General features: G+C 34.5%; 2 protein-coding genes across 2 annotated transcripts; both read right to left on the reverse strand.

The window, feature by feature from the left end:
- Positions 1–559: 559 nt before the first annotated feature.
- LOC103332420 (sporulation RMD1-like protein, putative (DUF155)) lies at positions 560–3,858 on the reverse strand. Its single transcript, XM_089052429.1, has 7 exons — positions 3,366–3,858; positions 3,068–3,179; positions 2,690–2,849; positions 2,035–2,177; positions 1,798–1,949; positions 975–1,089; positions 560–870 (listed from the first exon to the last, which is right to left on the reverse strand). The coding sequence occupies exons 1-7, from the start codon at positions 3,761–3,763 to the stop codon at positions 730–732; spliced, it is 1,221 nt and encodes a 406-aa protein (XP_088908555.1). The 5' UTR covers positions 3,764–3,858; the 3' UTR covers positions 560–729.
- Positions 3,859–6,138: 2,280 nt separating this feature from the next.
- Positions 6,139–9,290, reverse strand: LOC103332421 (ethylene-responsive transcription factor RAP2-7). The gene is made up of 9 exons (XM_008235160.2): positions 8,431–9,290; positions 8,310–8,335; positions 8,179–8,209; positions 7,996–8,083; positions 7,741–7,898; positions 7,519–7,634; positions 7,287–7,396; positions 6,992–7,108; positions 6,139–6,592 (listed from the first exon to the last, which is right to left on the reverse strand). The coding sequence occupies exons 1-9, from the start codon at positions 9,009–9,011 to the stop codon at positions 6,344–6,346; spliced, it is 1,476 nt and encodes a 491-aa protein (XP_008233382.2). The 5' UTR covers positions 9,012–9,290; the 3' UTR covers positions 6,139–6,343.
- Positions 9,291–16,824: the final 7,534 nt, after the last annotated feature.

Here is a 16,824-nt window from a genome sequence, read left to right on the forward strand (position 1 = left end):
CCCACACCAAAATCCATAAAAATTTCTCTCATCATATCTCATGTAAATAGTAGTTGTTCTTAGGTTGCCGTGGTAATTGGGTAGGAATGCATCAAAAAATTGATGGGACAGTCACTATTCATATGAATATTGTGTGCCCTTACTTACAATTACCCTTTGCCATGACACAATGGGATAGAAGTGCTCTAAATCAGAGTACCTTGAATCACGGGAACTTCTACTTTTTGGTTGACAACCTTTAGAACATTACCCTGTCAAGAAAATAAAATAAAAATCTCTAGCCAATTGCCACTCTCTCAAGCCTAATTCAAAGGATGTTTTGAAAGTGTTCGACGGAGCCAAACACGTTTTTCACATGCTTCAAACAATTTGTGTGTTGCATTTAGGTGAAGTAGATAAAGGAACTTATTGAATTTTAGAGTGCTTCAAGCAGATTCAATTGAATGTTTTACATGTTTCACATGTGTTTCACATGAAACAGCTGAACAAGGAAACTATTTGCTGAGTGGAAGCTTTTCCAAGCTCAATGAGAATATTTACAAACTTGACAAAACGAAGATAACATTCAATGATCATCAAATTATAAGATCAACTTAATTACATAAATTGAACTGGTATGTATGAGAAGTGTAAGCCGCAGCAGCAAAATTGAAGGGGACAGTAAAATATACAAAGACCAGGACATTCAATAAGGGCATGTTTGACCTCATGGGTCACTGATCGTTAGTGCTAAAGCGTAGCAAGTGCCGATCGGTGGACAATGTCATACAGAGATAGAAGAATTTCAGCACCTATCAGCGCAATGATGAGCCATTCCAAAAAATCGGACTTCCTATTTTGAAGAATTTCCTGAAGAAAGCGAATGTTGTGCTGCAAAGAAGAAAAAAACAATGTCACCACCACATCAAACATTAGCTGAAAAGCAGTTCTCCAGATTTAGTAACCAGTATTGAGCAATAAAATGTTTCTTGTACCTCCACGAACTTCAACTTAAAATCAAGACTTGCAAATCTCTGAGTTAACTCAAATTCATCTCTGAGATACTCCCATATCTGGGCATATTTGGCATCCTTCCAGGCAATGTCTGATCTGTAAAATCAGTTTCATGAGTTAGACTAAACATGCATGGAAACTAAAATATCTTAAAAGAGTGAAAAACTGAATCTTGAAATCACTGTTGCTCAATGCTATTTGATAGAGCTGAGTGGTAATAAGACCCTCAAAGAAAAACATCACACAGAGAAAACAGTTGGTTCCCCGATGGACGGTCTGAACCACAACTTAACAAATATAAGCCATAGAGTATTTATGGAATTGCACACCACAAGTTTAAATCATATATTAATAGAATTTTCTATTATATAGTCAGAAAAAACATAAAATAACAGATCATAACAATATTTGATATTGCAACTCCCAATGCCTCGAAAGACAACTAACAGCTGGAATATGGTAGCATCTGAAATTTCAAATAACAATAATCTTGGACACAATCGTTTAAGAAAAGAATTCATCTCCGACAAAGCTTTCTACACAAGCCCCATTACAAAATATGGCCATAGCACAGTGTCGAGTAATACAATTTCTGGATAAATGAAAACTTCTAAGATCAACACTTTCATCCTATACCAACTCACAAAAGAACAGGGGAAAGATGTTTCTTTGTCTTTTCCCACTCACTTTTCCAGCCAATTGCAATCATACATACAGATAACTACTTCCATGCTATGGAGGATCAATGTAATCCAAAAACAAGTTTCAGATTAATAACTATAATATTGAATTTAAAATCAATACCTCTCAAAAAGTCCAAGCTTAAGAATCACATCAGCAAGATTAGAATTTGCCTTTCCCACTAACTGAAATAGTTTTTTCCTCTTCATTTTAAACTTTCCCGTAGTTTCCATTTCACGATTAATGTCAGTAAATTCTGCAACCATTCCATCAACCTATACAAAGTAACAAAGTTCTGAGGATCAATCATCAAGTTATATTTTCACAAAGTTGAACCTCCAAAGCTTACGTGAAGCGTACCTGGCGCACATAGTAATCAAGAGCAATACTTTGACCAAGAACACTACCAATGGTACGGATTCCATCAACATTCAAGTACTGCAACATTATGTAATCCAATCCACCTTCCATCCAAGTGTGCAAAGTTGGCTTCTCCTCACCTCATACTCTATGATTTCATAACACAATAAAGTTCAGATTTGAAAACTTTCCCAAAAATGTAACCCTCGCCCATTGAGCAACAACCATGAAGCAGAAAACAAAAGATATGCCACTGCAACATTAAAAAATAATGAAGGTAATGGTCTAACAGTATTGATTTCACTTGAAAACATCAACAATTGAAAAGGGTAGATGCTTTGATCTGCAGCAAGCTACTCATGCAGGACATACATATAGGTGGGGTACAGTAAATAATCATCAAGACTGATATGAACTTATCTTTTACCATCCCAAAATTTGTCTAATAGTAGGTACCATTACAAACTTCAAGTTATTCTAATATCAATAAAATCAATTTATCTATGAACAGTTATGCTCTTTCATATTATATGAATAAAGAATAACTCGTGTGAAATGTTTTCAGAACAGAAATATTATGAATCCAAAAATTTAAGTAATGGAGAATTGATGAACTGCATCGTTAAACAGATATATTTGATATATAGGGTCTCACCATCCTTTCTCATTTCAGGTAGCAATCCTGATGCATGTTTTTCCACGATTTTCAAATACCCATCGATCTCGTGTTCACGGACATTAAACAAGACAATGGAGCCATACTGAAAAACTACCATGTAGCAACAGTCACTCCCACTTAAACTAAGACCCAAACCCTGAAACAAAGAAAGCATTCAACTTATTGTATCATTTGCAGGCAGATACCGAACATTTGCGTAAATTGTAGGAAAGCAATAGAAGCAAGCCACTATGGAAGAAATCAGCTTAAAAAGTTACCATATTATATTATTACCCACTCTGTGGTAAAGGTATCATGATCCTTTTCTTTGCAAAACTAAAATCACTGCAAACCAAGAAAACATGGTAAACTTACGTTGTTAGAATCCGACGGCTCGCCGAACCTAAACACAACGTAATTAGTCATACGCGATGTTGGTGGGATAAAATTCAGCCTGTTCTGTTCCACTAAGCTTCTCAAATCCACACTATTACATGTTAAAAAACAAATAGAAACCATTAATAAACCAAAAGAAATTAAAATCATCCACTCATCATAAACAATATGAACACCTAATCAGTGCAATTCTTTGTCTTTACATTTCCCCAAACATTTTCGGGGACATTTTCAAAACAAATTTACTAAATTTAAAAAATAAAAGCTAAAAACAAACCTGGTAGAGAAAAAGTAGGCTCTAACAGGGATAGAGGGCTTAGCATTTTCGTCCACCATCGCTTTGTGGCCATCGCCGACCTCCGAGCACGAGAGCGGCTCGTTCCACTCCAATGTGTCTGCATGCGGGACAGATGAAACGCAGCGTACGACAAGGACGTTGAAATTGGAGCCGATTTGGGGTTGGCTTCTGAGACTTGGAATCGAGGAACACCAAGACGTGGTGATTGAGTGGAGGTTTAGGGTTTTGGAAATGGAAGGATTTTGAGGATGGGGTAAGGTTAGGATTGTACGGACGGAGAGGAGAGGTGTAGGCGAAGAAGACGAAGACGAAGAAAGAGAAGAGAGAGAGGGAAAGAGACGGGTGGCCTTGAGGTGGGCGTCTATGGCGCGCCGCATTTTTGGTTTGGGCTTTTGGGAGAAGACGACTGAGTTCTCACCGAGTCACTGATACCTACTCGGGGATTATCGAGTGGCAATTTTAACTACAAATTTTCTACATAGGAAAATCTTCTGACCTTATTTATTTCCTTATTTCAAGAATTACAATTAGTTTAAATGAAATATAAATTGGAGAGTTTTGTAAGCCAATATTATGATTGACAATGGATTTTTTTTTTTTTTTTTTGGTTCAAATTGACAATCATAAATTGGCTTTTATATTCGAAATATTATAGGAAGAACAATTCAATTGTGAAATCAACTAACTTTTAGTCTAATCGTATTTTCTTTATTCAATATTGAAATATGTCCTAAATTTGACTACATATGTTCATTACCTAACAAAAAAAAATAACAAATTGAGAACGTAAAACCCTTAGTACGTTTATTGTTCATGTTACCTTGTTGGTTTCTTATCAAATTTGATGTGCTAAGAATGTAATACTCCATGCAGGTTTATTGTTCATGTAAAATAAATATTGCATCTTAAGGCGTTAACTTCGTATTAAATTTAAGTCATATTATGTAGGGGTGCAAGATCCAATCCAATCTGCCTAAATAACTAATTCATTTCAATACAGTCCAATTTTAATTGGTTTCGATAATTTGGCATATTGGATTCGATCCCTAATTTCCAAAACCGACATGACTGGATCGGTTGGCGGATTTACTTGTGAGGATCCAATCTAATCCAATGTAGTTAGTTTCATGCTTATTTGTTGGAGTTATGTTTAATATATTATAAAATCAAAATAATTTTCTCTAACATTTCTTTTATATTTTACATTTACGTCTATTAAAATGTTTGATTATAGAGTAATGTTATTCTTACCCCATTTGTATACCACATTCTCATACTACCTTATGTGGCTGATGAAGTGGACAAACACATCAATTAAAAAGTGTCAATAAATCATAAAAGAAAAGAAAATGTTAAATTCATTTAATTGATATGGTTGTCTACCTTATTTGCTATATAAGGTGGTAAGGGAATGTGGTAAAAGTAGCATTATTCTTGATGATATTAAACTTAACGATAAATGTTTCAAATTTCATTAGTATTGTTTTTCATTATGAAAACCGATTATCCAATCCAATCCAATTCAATATCAATTGGATCGGATCAGATTGGATTGGATTGGAAAAATTATAATACAATCCATATTGAATTAGATGCAAATTGGTGAAATTGTATTGGTTTCGAATCGATGTACACCCCAAATGTTATGCAATATTGAGGCTACTACGAAGTATTTACTCGTGGGTGGGGCAAGCTCTTCTATTATGGTTCATGGTTTCTCTTGGCTATATGGTTCATCCGGGGGAGAGATCCGGAAATAGCGACATGAACTAAATGGCCTGTCCAAGCTAAGGAACTCACTTTGAATAGTCCTGACAAATGATGATTTGTCAAAGGTGGAGTGTTAGAGTATTTCTATTGATTAGTCATGTCATATAGCCTATAGGCCTTAGTCGAACATCCAATTGCTTCGATTAGAGACAAGGAAGGGCTTAGTAAGCGACGAAATGCTTCAGAAAATAAGCGTAGACCCGGAGATTCCTAATAGGTTAACCATAGTCAGATTACAAGTTGGGGTCTTGGAGGTAGGTTGACGGGCTAGGACTAACTTTCTTTTGGTGGGCTTATTAAACGGCCTTAGCCAGGAGCCAACCTATGCTTCTATGCCCCTAGTGTTATTGTGGTGTTTTGCAATTCATTGCCCCAACAAGAAAAATTGTCTCGTCCTTAGAAAAAATATAGGTAGCGTTGTTATAAAAACTTAGGAGTCTAGCTTAGTCGAGAGCAGGGACGCCCAGGTTTGAAACCCCAAGGGGTTTCTTTCCTCCCAATGTAACCCAAAAAAAGAAAGAGTCTTATTTTGAAGACCAATGATCTCAAGTTCAAATCCAATCGCACCTTGACAGTGGGTGTATGAGAAAACTACCTTCCTCAATATCGTTTGTATCAAAAGAAGGCACACAGCATATCTAGAGACTTCTTATTTTTCCTTCATCCGTTAGGTTACTACAAGTCAAATAAAGTTAGGTTGATTCGGGTATGGGTTGAAGGTTGAGTGAGCATCAGCATCTACTACCATCTTTCTTCTCTCTATCATGCAACTTAGATGGCTTGAAGTTGACCCAACGCCACATATTAACAAAATTGAATAATTCAAGCTTTTTGTCACAACTGAGTATTTCATACACGGACACAGGAGAAAAAATTATTGTGTATCACCTGTGGCATGTCACGTAGTGTATAGAATCCACATGATAATTTACGCGAACAATGTGCTTTGCATACATTAATGTTTTTCCACTGCAATTGCAAATATAAGAACCCTTTTACTTGATTGACAACCCTCATTTGGATAATGAAGCTCATATACAACAGTTACAAGGGAAATGTTACAGAGCTAATATATAGCAATCTATGTTTGATAATATGAGACAACATACAAAACGAAAACATCTCTGCACATTACAGACTATTGTGTCTTTGTCAAGTTCTGCACACCTAGCCTTTCAAAAGCACAATTACATGGTGGATGGGGTAGGAAAAGGAAGGCGGCCGACGTTGTAGGCACTGCCTTGGAAGTTTGGTGGAAAATAATTAGCTGCTGGAGGAGCTGTAGAAGCCATAGAAGATGGGAATCCTGATGATGCTGCAATAGAAAACACTTGCACTGGGCTAACACTCTGGCTGTTTCCATGCACTTGCCATGCCCAGTTTGTATATCTCGGTGAAGAAACAGCTTGGGCTCTGTTGTGATCTGAATCCATTTCCTAAAAGCAAAAGTTTATTCAACATCATTAATTTTCTGTACAGATTTGAAATGAATAGATTGAAACTTTGGATCAATATCCATCAAGTGAGGTGCTTCCTATAGTTTCATGGTTCTGCAAGAATGCAATGCAAAGGAAATTCAATCTAGTGATCACAAGGAGGGGGTTCAAAATTATCTGACCAAATCTGTTAAAGTTGAAAAATTACTACTACTCTGTACTTTTTAACCAGAGGACAATGGAAATTACTGTGTTTCATTGCAGAAGCAATAGCAGTAATTGGCATGCATATATAAATTACAGTTTCTAAACTTCTAGAAGCTAGAATTAATTACCATTCATCTATCTCCAAAACAAAACAAACAATTTGGTGCTGAAAAAGACGAGAAGTAAAAGTACCTCATGTTTTTGTAAGAAACCTGGATACATCCCAGAATATAAGGCAGGATGCTTGGCTAACATTGTTAGAACATGAGGGGTTTGCCCCACAGCTGCAGAAGCAGCAGAACCATTAACCTGCAGAAGAGGAAACCTATTAATTATCAACAGCTAGGAGGCTAAAGTTACAAAAGGGCTGCTGACAATAGCCACATGCATTAAAAAATATCTAAACAAAATGAAAATGATTTGCATATAAACCTACAAAAACAAAAACACATAAAAAAATTACTAAAATTAGGAAACAAAAACACACCATTGGCCTCTCTTTGTTACGAAATTGAAAATCCCCCAGATTGCCATTGCCCTTTTGACCAGAAGAAGGCTGAGAAATCCCAAGGCTGAGATCAAGGTTATGGCCACTGCCTGCATTTACAGCAAAACCAAATTCATTGCATTCCATGAGTGGCTGGTGGGGGCTTGTTTTGTCATCTTGTACTAAGACACAAAACCAATATGAGACAACAGACATGGGTTTCATTTAGTACCTTCAATGCTTGCATCTAAAACCACCTCCCCTTCATAGATGCTAGGGTCAACAAAGTTGGTAACTGCTGCTGCTTCTCTTCCTGCGTTGCATTTGATGCCCTCCTTCTCAAAGACCCTGAAATTCAGCAAAATCAAATACACATTTATATCAGATTTTTTTTTTAAAAGCCATAAATTCAGCTGAAAGTTAGCTTCAGTTAAAGGGGGGCTTTGGTTCTCACTTTTTCTCAGAAAATTGTGCCATCCTAGCTTCCCATCTACCACCAGCACCACCACATTTGGGCAGAGCTACACCTCTGTATTTTGAATTCCCACGCGAGGCTCCGGTGCTTTGGCGACGAAGCACGTGCACAAATTCTTCTTTATTCAGATGCCCCAGCTGCAAATTTAGTAAGCAATGTAAAATTAATCCAAAACCCACCAAAAAACAATTCATGTAGTTAACCAGTCATTAAACATAGGCACATTCTATGTACCTGTTTCATATCTTCCTCATAATCGCCTAAAGTAAAATTGATATCAGCATCAACTCCCCTAAACTTGATTGCAGCCCGATCATATGCTCTGAAATCATTAAATTAAACCCAATTTAGCAAAAAACTAAACAAACCATAAACCAAGCAAATATGTTCTTCACAGAAAGGAAAATATGCACTCACCTAGCTGCAGAATGAGCAGTATCAAATCCACCTACAACAAAACCAAGCAAAACCCAATTCAATTTAGATCCAAGACCACAAAACCATGAATTTAATTTGCTCAAAAAATCATGTTATGATCATCTGCTCACCTAAATATACCTGCTTCCCACAATCCCTACACACCAGAAAAGAAACGAAATTTATTAAACAAGATTAACCGTTTAGTTTAACTAATGATGATCAATCTAGTCATTGCTCAGAAGAACACACCATATATGCGATTCCCACCGCCCTGTTCTCCGGTAAAACGTGACCCCGCGGTACTGAGAGCTCCGAGATCTCGGCCCCCTTCTGCTTTTCCTAGGCTGCGGTTTTTTCTGTTGCATAATTCTCAGCTCAGCCTGAGCTTGGCCACCAGACTCAGCAAACGACAAGTTCAGCCACTGAGGCCTTGCCGTCGACGACGCCGAAGACAATCCCAACCCACACTCTGCCTCCTTGCCTCCGCCGCCGTCTCCGGTCACCGGAAAAAGCGACCTTGTCACGAATTGTAGAGATGGGTTTTGGTCTTTGGCCTCACCGTAATAGGTAGTATTGCAGAGACCGTCTTTGTCTTTCTTCAAGATATCAAAGATGAAGGATGAGGTAGTGTTGTTAGTTGAGTCTTCCTCGCCGGCATTGCTCGGAGTCGGAGCTTCTTCGGCATTGACAACGGAGGAGTTTGAGGTCCCGGAGTCTTCCATTTGGGTCCTTGAGCCCTGTGGAAGCTCCTCGACCTCCATATCTTTTGCCTTTTCATAATCAAAGCTGGCATCAGTGGTGAGAGTGATGTTAACATTAAGATCCAACATAATTTCTGTGTTCTTTTACCTCTGTTTCAGAAGGAAAAAAAAAATGTAGCTATTGATTTTGGGAGCAGGGTTGCTTTTGCATTAGCTAGCTTAGAATCTTTGATGCCAAGAACCCAGTTGCACAACCCAATTTTGATTCAAGAAAATAAAACCAACATGGAAAAATGAAGTAAATTTTGTTGGGGAGTCTGAGAGAGAGAGAGAGAGAGAGAGAGAAGCAAATAGTGGTTTGATGAGAGGCTGAGAGAGGTAGGCTAGCTATATGGGCATAAGAAACTGGTTGAGGAAAAACTCTTTCAAGGGGCTAAAAAGAAAGAGATGGGGGACGTGTTAGCTAGCTGTGCGAAGGAAGTGAACAGTTACACTTGGAATGGGTGTTGCACTTTGGCATATTATATTATTATTTGTCTATTTATTTATTTATACCATTTTGGTTTTTTCCCTCTTGTTATATCATTTTCCACCTCCATAATTATTGAAAGGAGTCAAAGCAAATTTAAGGAAGTTAAAAAGTAAACTCCCCCTCCCCCAGTCGATTTTCTTGGTATGAATGTTAATGTGAATCAAGGCAGATCAAATCAGGTAGGTTTGATTACCACTTCAACAGTGAACTGACTTGACCTAACCTAAAAAGAACCACAAGAGGAATAGCATAAAGGTACTGGATTGTTCATACATATATTTTCATATAATATTTATAAAAAAATGTACCGGATAAAATATTTACATTCATAGACTATAAAGACGAATCATTGTTGGAGTTGTTTCTATCATTCATGTAGAGTGCTGCTAAACGAATCCTAAAATTAACTAAGTACACCATACTACCAAACTATTTATTGAATTACTAATTTACCTAATATAAAATGACCAAACAACATATATTGAATTATGAAACAAATAAAATTTAAATAAGTACACCTTATTCACTATATTCAACCCTTATCATACGTAGAAAAGTCTTCGTAATGCTTGGTGCTCACGAATAACGTATCGAGTATTAGTTTAGTTTAAGATTGGTATTACGAAATTAAAGATTTTGATAAAACCTAAAATCTGAAAAGATGGTACAAATTCATGTAAAAAGAGAAACTTTGTTTAGGATTGGTATTAGAGTGTTGTACCATGGCTATTTTTTGTAGTTAAATAAGGTGTACTTAGTTAATTTTATATTTTGATGAAAATATTAGGGTTAACTTATATTATAGGGTGTACTCAATTAATTTTAGGGTTCGTTTAGCAGCACTCTTAATGTATGACTTACATTTGCATTCTGACAGTATGATTCTACCTAACTATACAAGTTTAGAAAAGAAAATGACTCACTATATCCCTAGATTTCACTTCAAATATATGAACACATGAGAATTTTTTGCATGAATAATTTTTTTTATAATGATGTTTTTGACTGAATTATGAACGCAATCTCAATTTATTATTATTATTTTTTTAAAGAAAAAGGTCGGCACGATTCATGCTTAAGACAGCCGATTAGATCAAAGGATTGATGTTTCTTTCTTTTCCAAAAAGGGACATGCACTAGAAAATGAAATTGATTTATGAATGATTTAAAATGGATCTTAGCTATCCATTTTAGTGCGTTGTACAAAATTGGGAATCACATTAATTTTTGGCATTGTAAATGGTCATGTGATGTCATTTTCACTCACCACCATCGTCCAATCCAAAGACAGCAAAAAGTTTGTTGGAATTTTGGGATTTTTTGTGTCTTATAATTTATAAATCAATTGATACAATAACAACTACACAATTTCAATTAGTACCACCCAATATATATAGAGTTATTCTCTCATCCGAATGTTTGTACGTTGTTATCGTGCGAATGTTATTGTAAATAAAGAGGAAAGTAAAGAGGAGCCGCACGCAAGATAATAATATCTGAATATCCATAAAAGATAATTTATATATATATGTATATTGTGTGCATCCAACATAGCACACTACGCCCAATTCATAGAAATTTCTTGTCGAAGAAAAAGAAAAGAATGATTGAACTTAGAACAAACAAATATTGTGTAACCAAAGTAATTAAACAAAACATAAATCTGTGTTGTACAAAGAGCCATCCAAAATTAGAAAGCCTTGCATGAATATTTTTGTACTTGATTGTTTTTAGATTACAATGTTAGAAAAGGGCAGGCAATTTCCCCTTTCCTAAAACAGGAAAAGTCGCAGGTTTGACTTTCAACAGTTTTAGGACGGTCACACAGACAAGTCGGCATATGTGAATTCTCACGCGAAGATCAAATTACGGCAATATTCATATATCCGTGGGGACCAGGAGGTACGCGGCACACATGACTGGCTCAAAACCTCTCCAAAAGGATGGACGGAGGTATCAGAGTATGGGTGCCTGCCAAAAATAATAATGAAATTTGATAGGCGACTTGACAATATATATCATTAACCATAGATCCATCCATAGGTCCATAGGTCCATAGGTATACCCTTTATTTTGGAGGACCACTCTTTTATAATATTTATTTATTTTTATAGCAAAAATTAAATATTCAAAAGGGTCTTGATTTATTTCTCAATTGGGTTATATGATGGTCCCCATATATAGAGAAGGGGTTCATTAAATCCAAAGTAGGGCTTGGTAATCACCTAAAATAGCTAGCCTAGCTAGCTCCGGCCCCCCTCCTCCTCACAAACCAAAGAAAAAATGTGACCAAAACTATATAATTTCTAGCATAGCAATGTTCTTGGCATTTTACCCAAAAAAAAACAATGTTTTTATGGCTTTAGTTATGTTTTGTTTAGAGCATAATGCTTGTGCAAATATAGATCTTTGTGGACGTGGCAAATGGAGTATGTCATGAAGGATGTCATTTGGATTCATAAAATATAGTATTTGTTTAGATATTCTTATTCGTTTCATGAAGTACGGGTAAGAACGTTGACACACATGTGATACATATTAGAATATGAGTAATAATATATGCATCACAATAGCAGTTTTTTAATACCAACTAAAGCGATATATGGTATGATAGTTGTTTATTAATTGTAAACGAATGAGGTTCATAGTACAAACTGATTTGACAGAAAATAAGTTGGTTATGATAATGAAATTAGAAAAAGAAAACACTTCTTTTATCCAAAAAGTTGAAATTTTAATTATAAAAGTGATATTTGCACAATAATCTTAGCTGTTTTTTGTTCGTCAACTTATTTATTATTATTTAGAAATAATTGAATTCACTAAAACATTTCAGGTACGTATTGAACATTACAATATATTCTTAAAAACTAAAGCATAAAAAATTAATCCACAAAATTTTATATATTTTTTTTTTCAATTTTTCACGCATTTTTTATCTTGTTGAAGTGGTCTTTGCCTGTTGGGGGGAGGAAAGGACAAGGAAACGGACGATGAACGGTCATTTATACGGATTTGTCCTTTCCTTAAAAACATGACTGACGGTTTACAAAAGCAAAGGTTTATCTTTTTTACTTTCTTTTAGAAAAAGCAAATATTCTCTTGTGTACTGTACTCATACCAGAGGTTTTGGGTCTATCGGGATGAGGTGGGATTTTTTTAAAAAAAACTAATTTATCTTTATTATACATGAAGGGACTAGAAAGAAAGAGAATCACGTGTTTGATATGGTTGAGTCCGGCTTTAAAGTTGCACTGAAAAAAAAAAGTTGTATATGTCTTTGTCTTCGTGGACCACAATTTTGGTGTTGTGGCTTGAAAATTTAAATTACATCTTATATGATATCATACAATATTAATTTCATTTTGGACATAAAAGTTCCTAATTTAGCAGTTACTATGGCTCTATTCGGGAGTGTTGGTCATGCTTCTTAGTTTGTTTATGTCTAATAATTTTTATAAACTCTTTAGGAGTTTGATGTGTTTTATATTATCTTTATGATGTTTTATTTCTTTTTAGCTTTTGGTTTTCAATGCAAATATGGCGTTTTTCCTTATGTGCGGGGAATCCATATTACATGTTCGAGTATGTGTGCTTCTAGATGATAAATTTGGGATTTTAGTCCTTTTGTGGGTCGCACATGATTCTCTCTAAATCAATTCAACTTGATGTTGTGTTTAGTCACTAGAGAAAATTTGCCCACATTTGACACTTTAGTTGCTTAAGCTTTGAACTTTTTTTCATCAATAAACATCATCTTTTATTTTTATTTTCATTTTAAAAGAAGAAGAAAGAAAGTTGGACCCAAATTACATAATGAGATCGTATTACATAATTAAATAAACTTGATTTCCAATTGCTATTAAAACAAACTCGATTTAGATATTCACAACTTCATAAAAAGACTTTGCATTTGATTAATCCTTTTGAAAATTGAGGGATATAATGGATAAATTTTATCCATCAACCTCTTTTGAATAGTTCTTTGTAATCCTCCAAGTTAGATAACAATATTCATTTTATTTTTATTTTTTTGACAAACAATAAGAGAGATTTTATTGATAATGGATAGTAAAGTTTACATTTTTAGCTAGATTATCAAAAAGCCAATCGGTGCTCACCTTATCTTACCGATGAACACCCCTTGCTTGAGAAACAAAAGATGCAACCAAATTGGGCAGTTTGCTAGTCTAGTCTAGTCTACTTTTGCCTAACAAACGAGGCCCTAATATCTTAAAGTTTAACTATCAGTCTAGATTCACAAAAATAAATCTATATACATAAAGAGGAAGGCAGATGAGTATAATAAAAGGAGCCAACTGCTTCCTTGTTTATTTATTTATTTATTTGGAGGCAAGCCATAGCCAACCACATATGTAGTCTGATAACTCGATAAAGAAAAACAGATAGTGATCGAGAGAGAAACCTTAATGAAGACAGACAAGGGCTCTTATCAGTTGTCAGTTGTCATGGCAGTGGCTTTATTAATAATATTATTAATTAAATTAATTAAAATTAATCATGCCAACCACCAATGAACTGGACCCAAGAAATAAAAATATGAGTAGAAGAAGACGACCAAATCTGAGCCGTACATTGGCTTGATAAGGAAACAAAATGTTTGACAGAAGCAGGAGAATCATTCATACCCACGCACGCGTAGGACGAACCTTTCCTCTTCTGGTAATCCTCTTCCGTCCTCCTCTTCTTTCTACCTTAAAATCCCTTGTAAAATATCTTATAATGGGTGTCCCTTGTAACTTTCTTCTAGTAAATATCTTAAACTGTCCATCTATCAATACCTTTCTTTTCGTTTGGTCCAATCAACCTATCGAATACTAGAACAAACCATTGAATAATGATACCTCTTGTTTTCTTGTTTTTTGTTTTTTGTTTTTGTTTTTGGTTTTTCGCTGCATGATTGATGACGTTAATGATGTAATATTTCCGCACGCCTTGCATAATGATCTCTAGAACCTCCCATATTCAAATGTGTAGGGTACTATATCTTATATACGTTATGAATATGGAAAAAATAAATTCATTTTCATCATCTCATAATTCAGTTGTTTTTATTGAACACTAACATGATATGTCTACTATTCATGTTAGGGGGTGTGCAAGATCCAATCTGTCCAAATTCAATTCATTTTTAATTGATTTCGATGATTAGGCGGATTGAATTGGATTCCTAATTTCTATAATTGACATGATTGGATCAGATGGTTGCTTTGCTTGTGAGGATCCAATCAAATATAATTTAGTTAGTTCCATGCTTATTTTGCTAATTAGGTAATTTTCATTAAGAAAGTTATACACATTTTAAGTAATTTGATGGAGTTATGTTTAATATATTTTAAAATTAAAATAAATTATCTAGTATTTCATTTATATTTTACATTTATGTATATTAAAATATTTGATTATATTAAACTTGACAATAAATGTTTCATATTTCATTATGAAAACCGATTATCAATCCAATCCAATCCAATCCAATATCACTTGGATCGAATCGGATTGGATTTAAACATCTAATGTGATCAAATTGAATTGAAAAAATTATAATCCAATCTATACTGGATCAGATGTGAATTGATAAAATTGTATTAGTTTCGAACCGATATAAACCCCTAATTCATGTTAATGGTCATGTACAAATCAACCATATTCTTCCCCGCATATTATGCTTGATTCGATTTCGATTAACGTTCCTTTTGTCGTGTTTAAAATTGTCAATTTTAAAATTAAAAAATGTTCGTGTGATCGAATACGAGGCACATGAATCCAATTGTGAAAATACGTCACTCATGATATCATAGGAATTCTATTAAAATACTAAGCACACAATATTAATAAGTAAAATCATTGATCCTTGTGCATTAGTGCAGCTGAAAACCAATTTATAATTTTTTTAAAACAACAAAGGCTAGATATTGTTAACTTCCTATGATATTTTAGTCACCAGAAAGTACAAGGTCAATGTAAAAAAATATTGACAAACTATCCAATTAGGGAGAACCTTAAACACCAAACCCCCTAATCAAATATTAATGTAAGCATATAGATAGATAGACATGGGTGGCCTTTTTCTTTTTCTTTTTTTGTAAATAAAAAATAAATTATTTTGAAGTGTAGGGTCAATTAAAATCTAAATAATTGCATAATAATATATTAATAAAATGAAATAAAATAATATTTGTGTGCAAGTGGGATGATGATTGAAGAAATTGATAGAGAGTACCCAATTGGGGGAAGAAGTAGATAAGAAATAATTGCTTCTGGGGTATTTGTCGGCAAGTTTACGAGGTTTCAAGGTTCGGACTGACGTGGCTGCTTCCCCTCCTTACGTACCAATATGAAAATACTCATGCTTTTTCATCTATTTACAAGTGTGCCTTTAGTTTTCTCACGTGTGACTAAACGTGGACGCAGCTTCTGCATATGTTTATATTTTTTTTTTGGGAGGTCCAATAATCCAAACGTGAAATAATAATGCAAGCACTGTTTTGACGTGTTTGGTCGGCCATTTTCCATAATATTTTAATAATATATGAGAATAAATATCAAGGCAGCATCTTTTCTCTCTTGCTTTTGTAAGTAGGGAACTTATTTTTCCCAACCACCTTCCCTAAACCCTATTTTGTGATTCACTTAAATCTATGAAAGTGGCACAAGTTATATATATATTTTTGTTCTTCTTTTAAGGAAATTATTACAAGTTATAATGTGTCTTCATATATATATATTTTTATATAAAAAAGTTCTTATGTTGTAATTATGTTTTTGGTACATGATCATTGACATGCATGTTCAAGTTATTTTGGCTAATTTAAATTACAAGAAGGGGAAAGGGGAGCACATTCGATTTGACTAAGGCCATATATATTTTTTCCCTAAGGCCATATATATTTTTTCCTTAACCTTATAATTTTCTTTGTGGTTCTTGAAGAATCACAAAGATGAATTCTTCGCGTACGTTAATGTCTTATCCGAATAATGTTGATTATAAAATGGCATCCTAAATTTAATTACATGTCAAACCAAATCTTTGACTTTGATCCCTTTACTTGATCCTTAACCATTTGAGCTTTTTAGAAGGCAGTAAAGTCAAAATTGTTCTTTGAACATGAACAAGCAAACATCACAACAATCATCGTGGATCGCATGAAAGAAGGAAAAAAAAATATAATTAAAAAATAATAATAATAATCCTTCTAGTACCTAGTTAAGTGGATTCTTAAGAGTTGATGTGTCACATTTTGCACCAAAGTGAAAGTAGGAATGTGGGGAACCACATGTTTCATTTGTTGCACGCAATACTTAGCTGTAAAATTATAATAATAATGTGCTCGAATAGCTTTGCTTAGATTATTGGTTTTGGCCATAAGGCATAAAGACTTTGGAGAA

The sequence above is a fragment of the Prunus mume genome, linkage group LG5 (genome assembly GCF_029339155.1).
Source record: "Prunus mume cultivar Tortuosa linkage group LG5, ASM2933915v1, whole genome shotgun sequence".
NCBI classification, from domain to species: domain Eukaryota; kingdom Viridiplantae; phylum Streptophyta; class Magnoliopsida; order Rosales; family Rosaceae; genus Prunus; species Prunus mume.

Bases quoted from the DNA above. Each gene is read 5' to 3' on its own strand.
- LOC103332420 (XM_089052429.1), bottom strand. From the start codon at position 3,763: ATGCGGCGCGCCATAGACGCCCACCTCAAGGCCACCCGTCTCTTTCCC. The intron at 1,090-1,797 runs GTATTGATTTTA...CTGATTTTACAG, and splicing joins AAGCTTGGACTTTTTGAGAG to ATCAGACATTGCCTGGAAGG. The intron at 871-974 runs GTACAAGAAACA...TCTTCTTTGCAG, and splicing joins TTAAGTTGAAGTTCGTGGAG to CACAACATTCGCTTTCTTCA.
- LOC103332421 (XM_008235160.2), bottom strand. From the start codon at position 9,011: ATGTTGGATCTTAATGTTAACATCACTCTCACCACTGATGCCAGCTTT. The intron at 8,336-8,430 runs GTGTGTTCTTCT...TCTGGTGTGTAG, and splicing joins CGGTGGGAATCGCATATATG to GGATTGTGGGAAGCAGGTAT. The intron at 8,084-8,178 runs GTGAGTGCATAT...TAATGATTTCAG, and splicing joins ACTGCTCATTCTGCAGCTAG to AGCATATGATCGGGCTGCAA.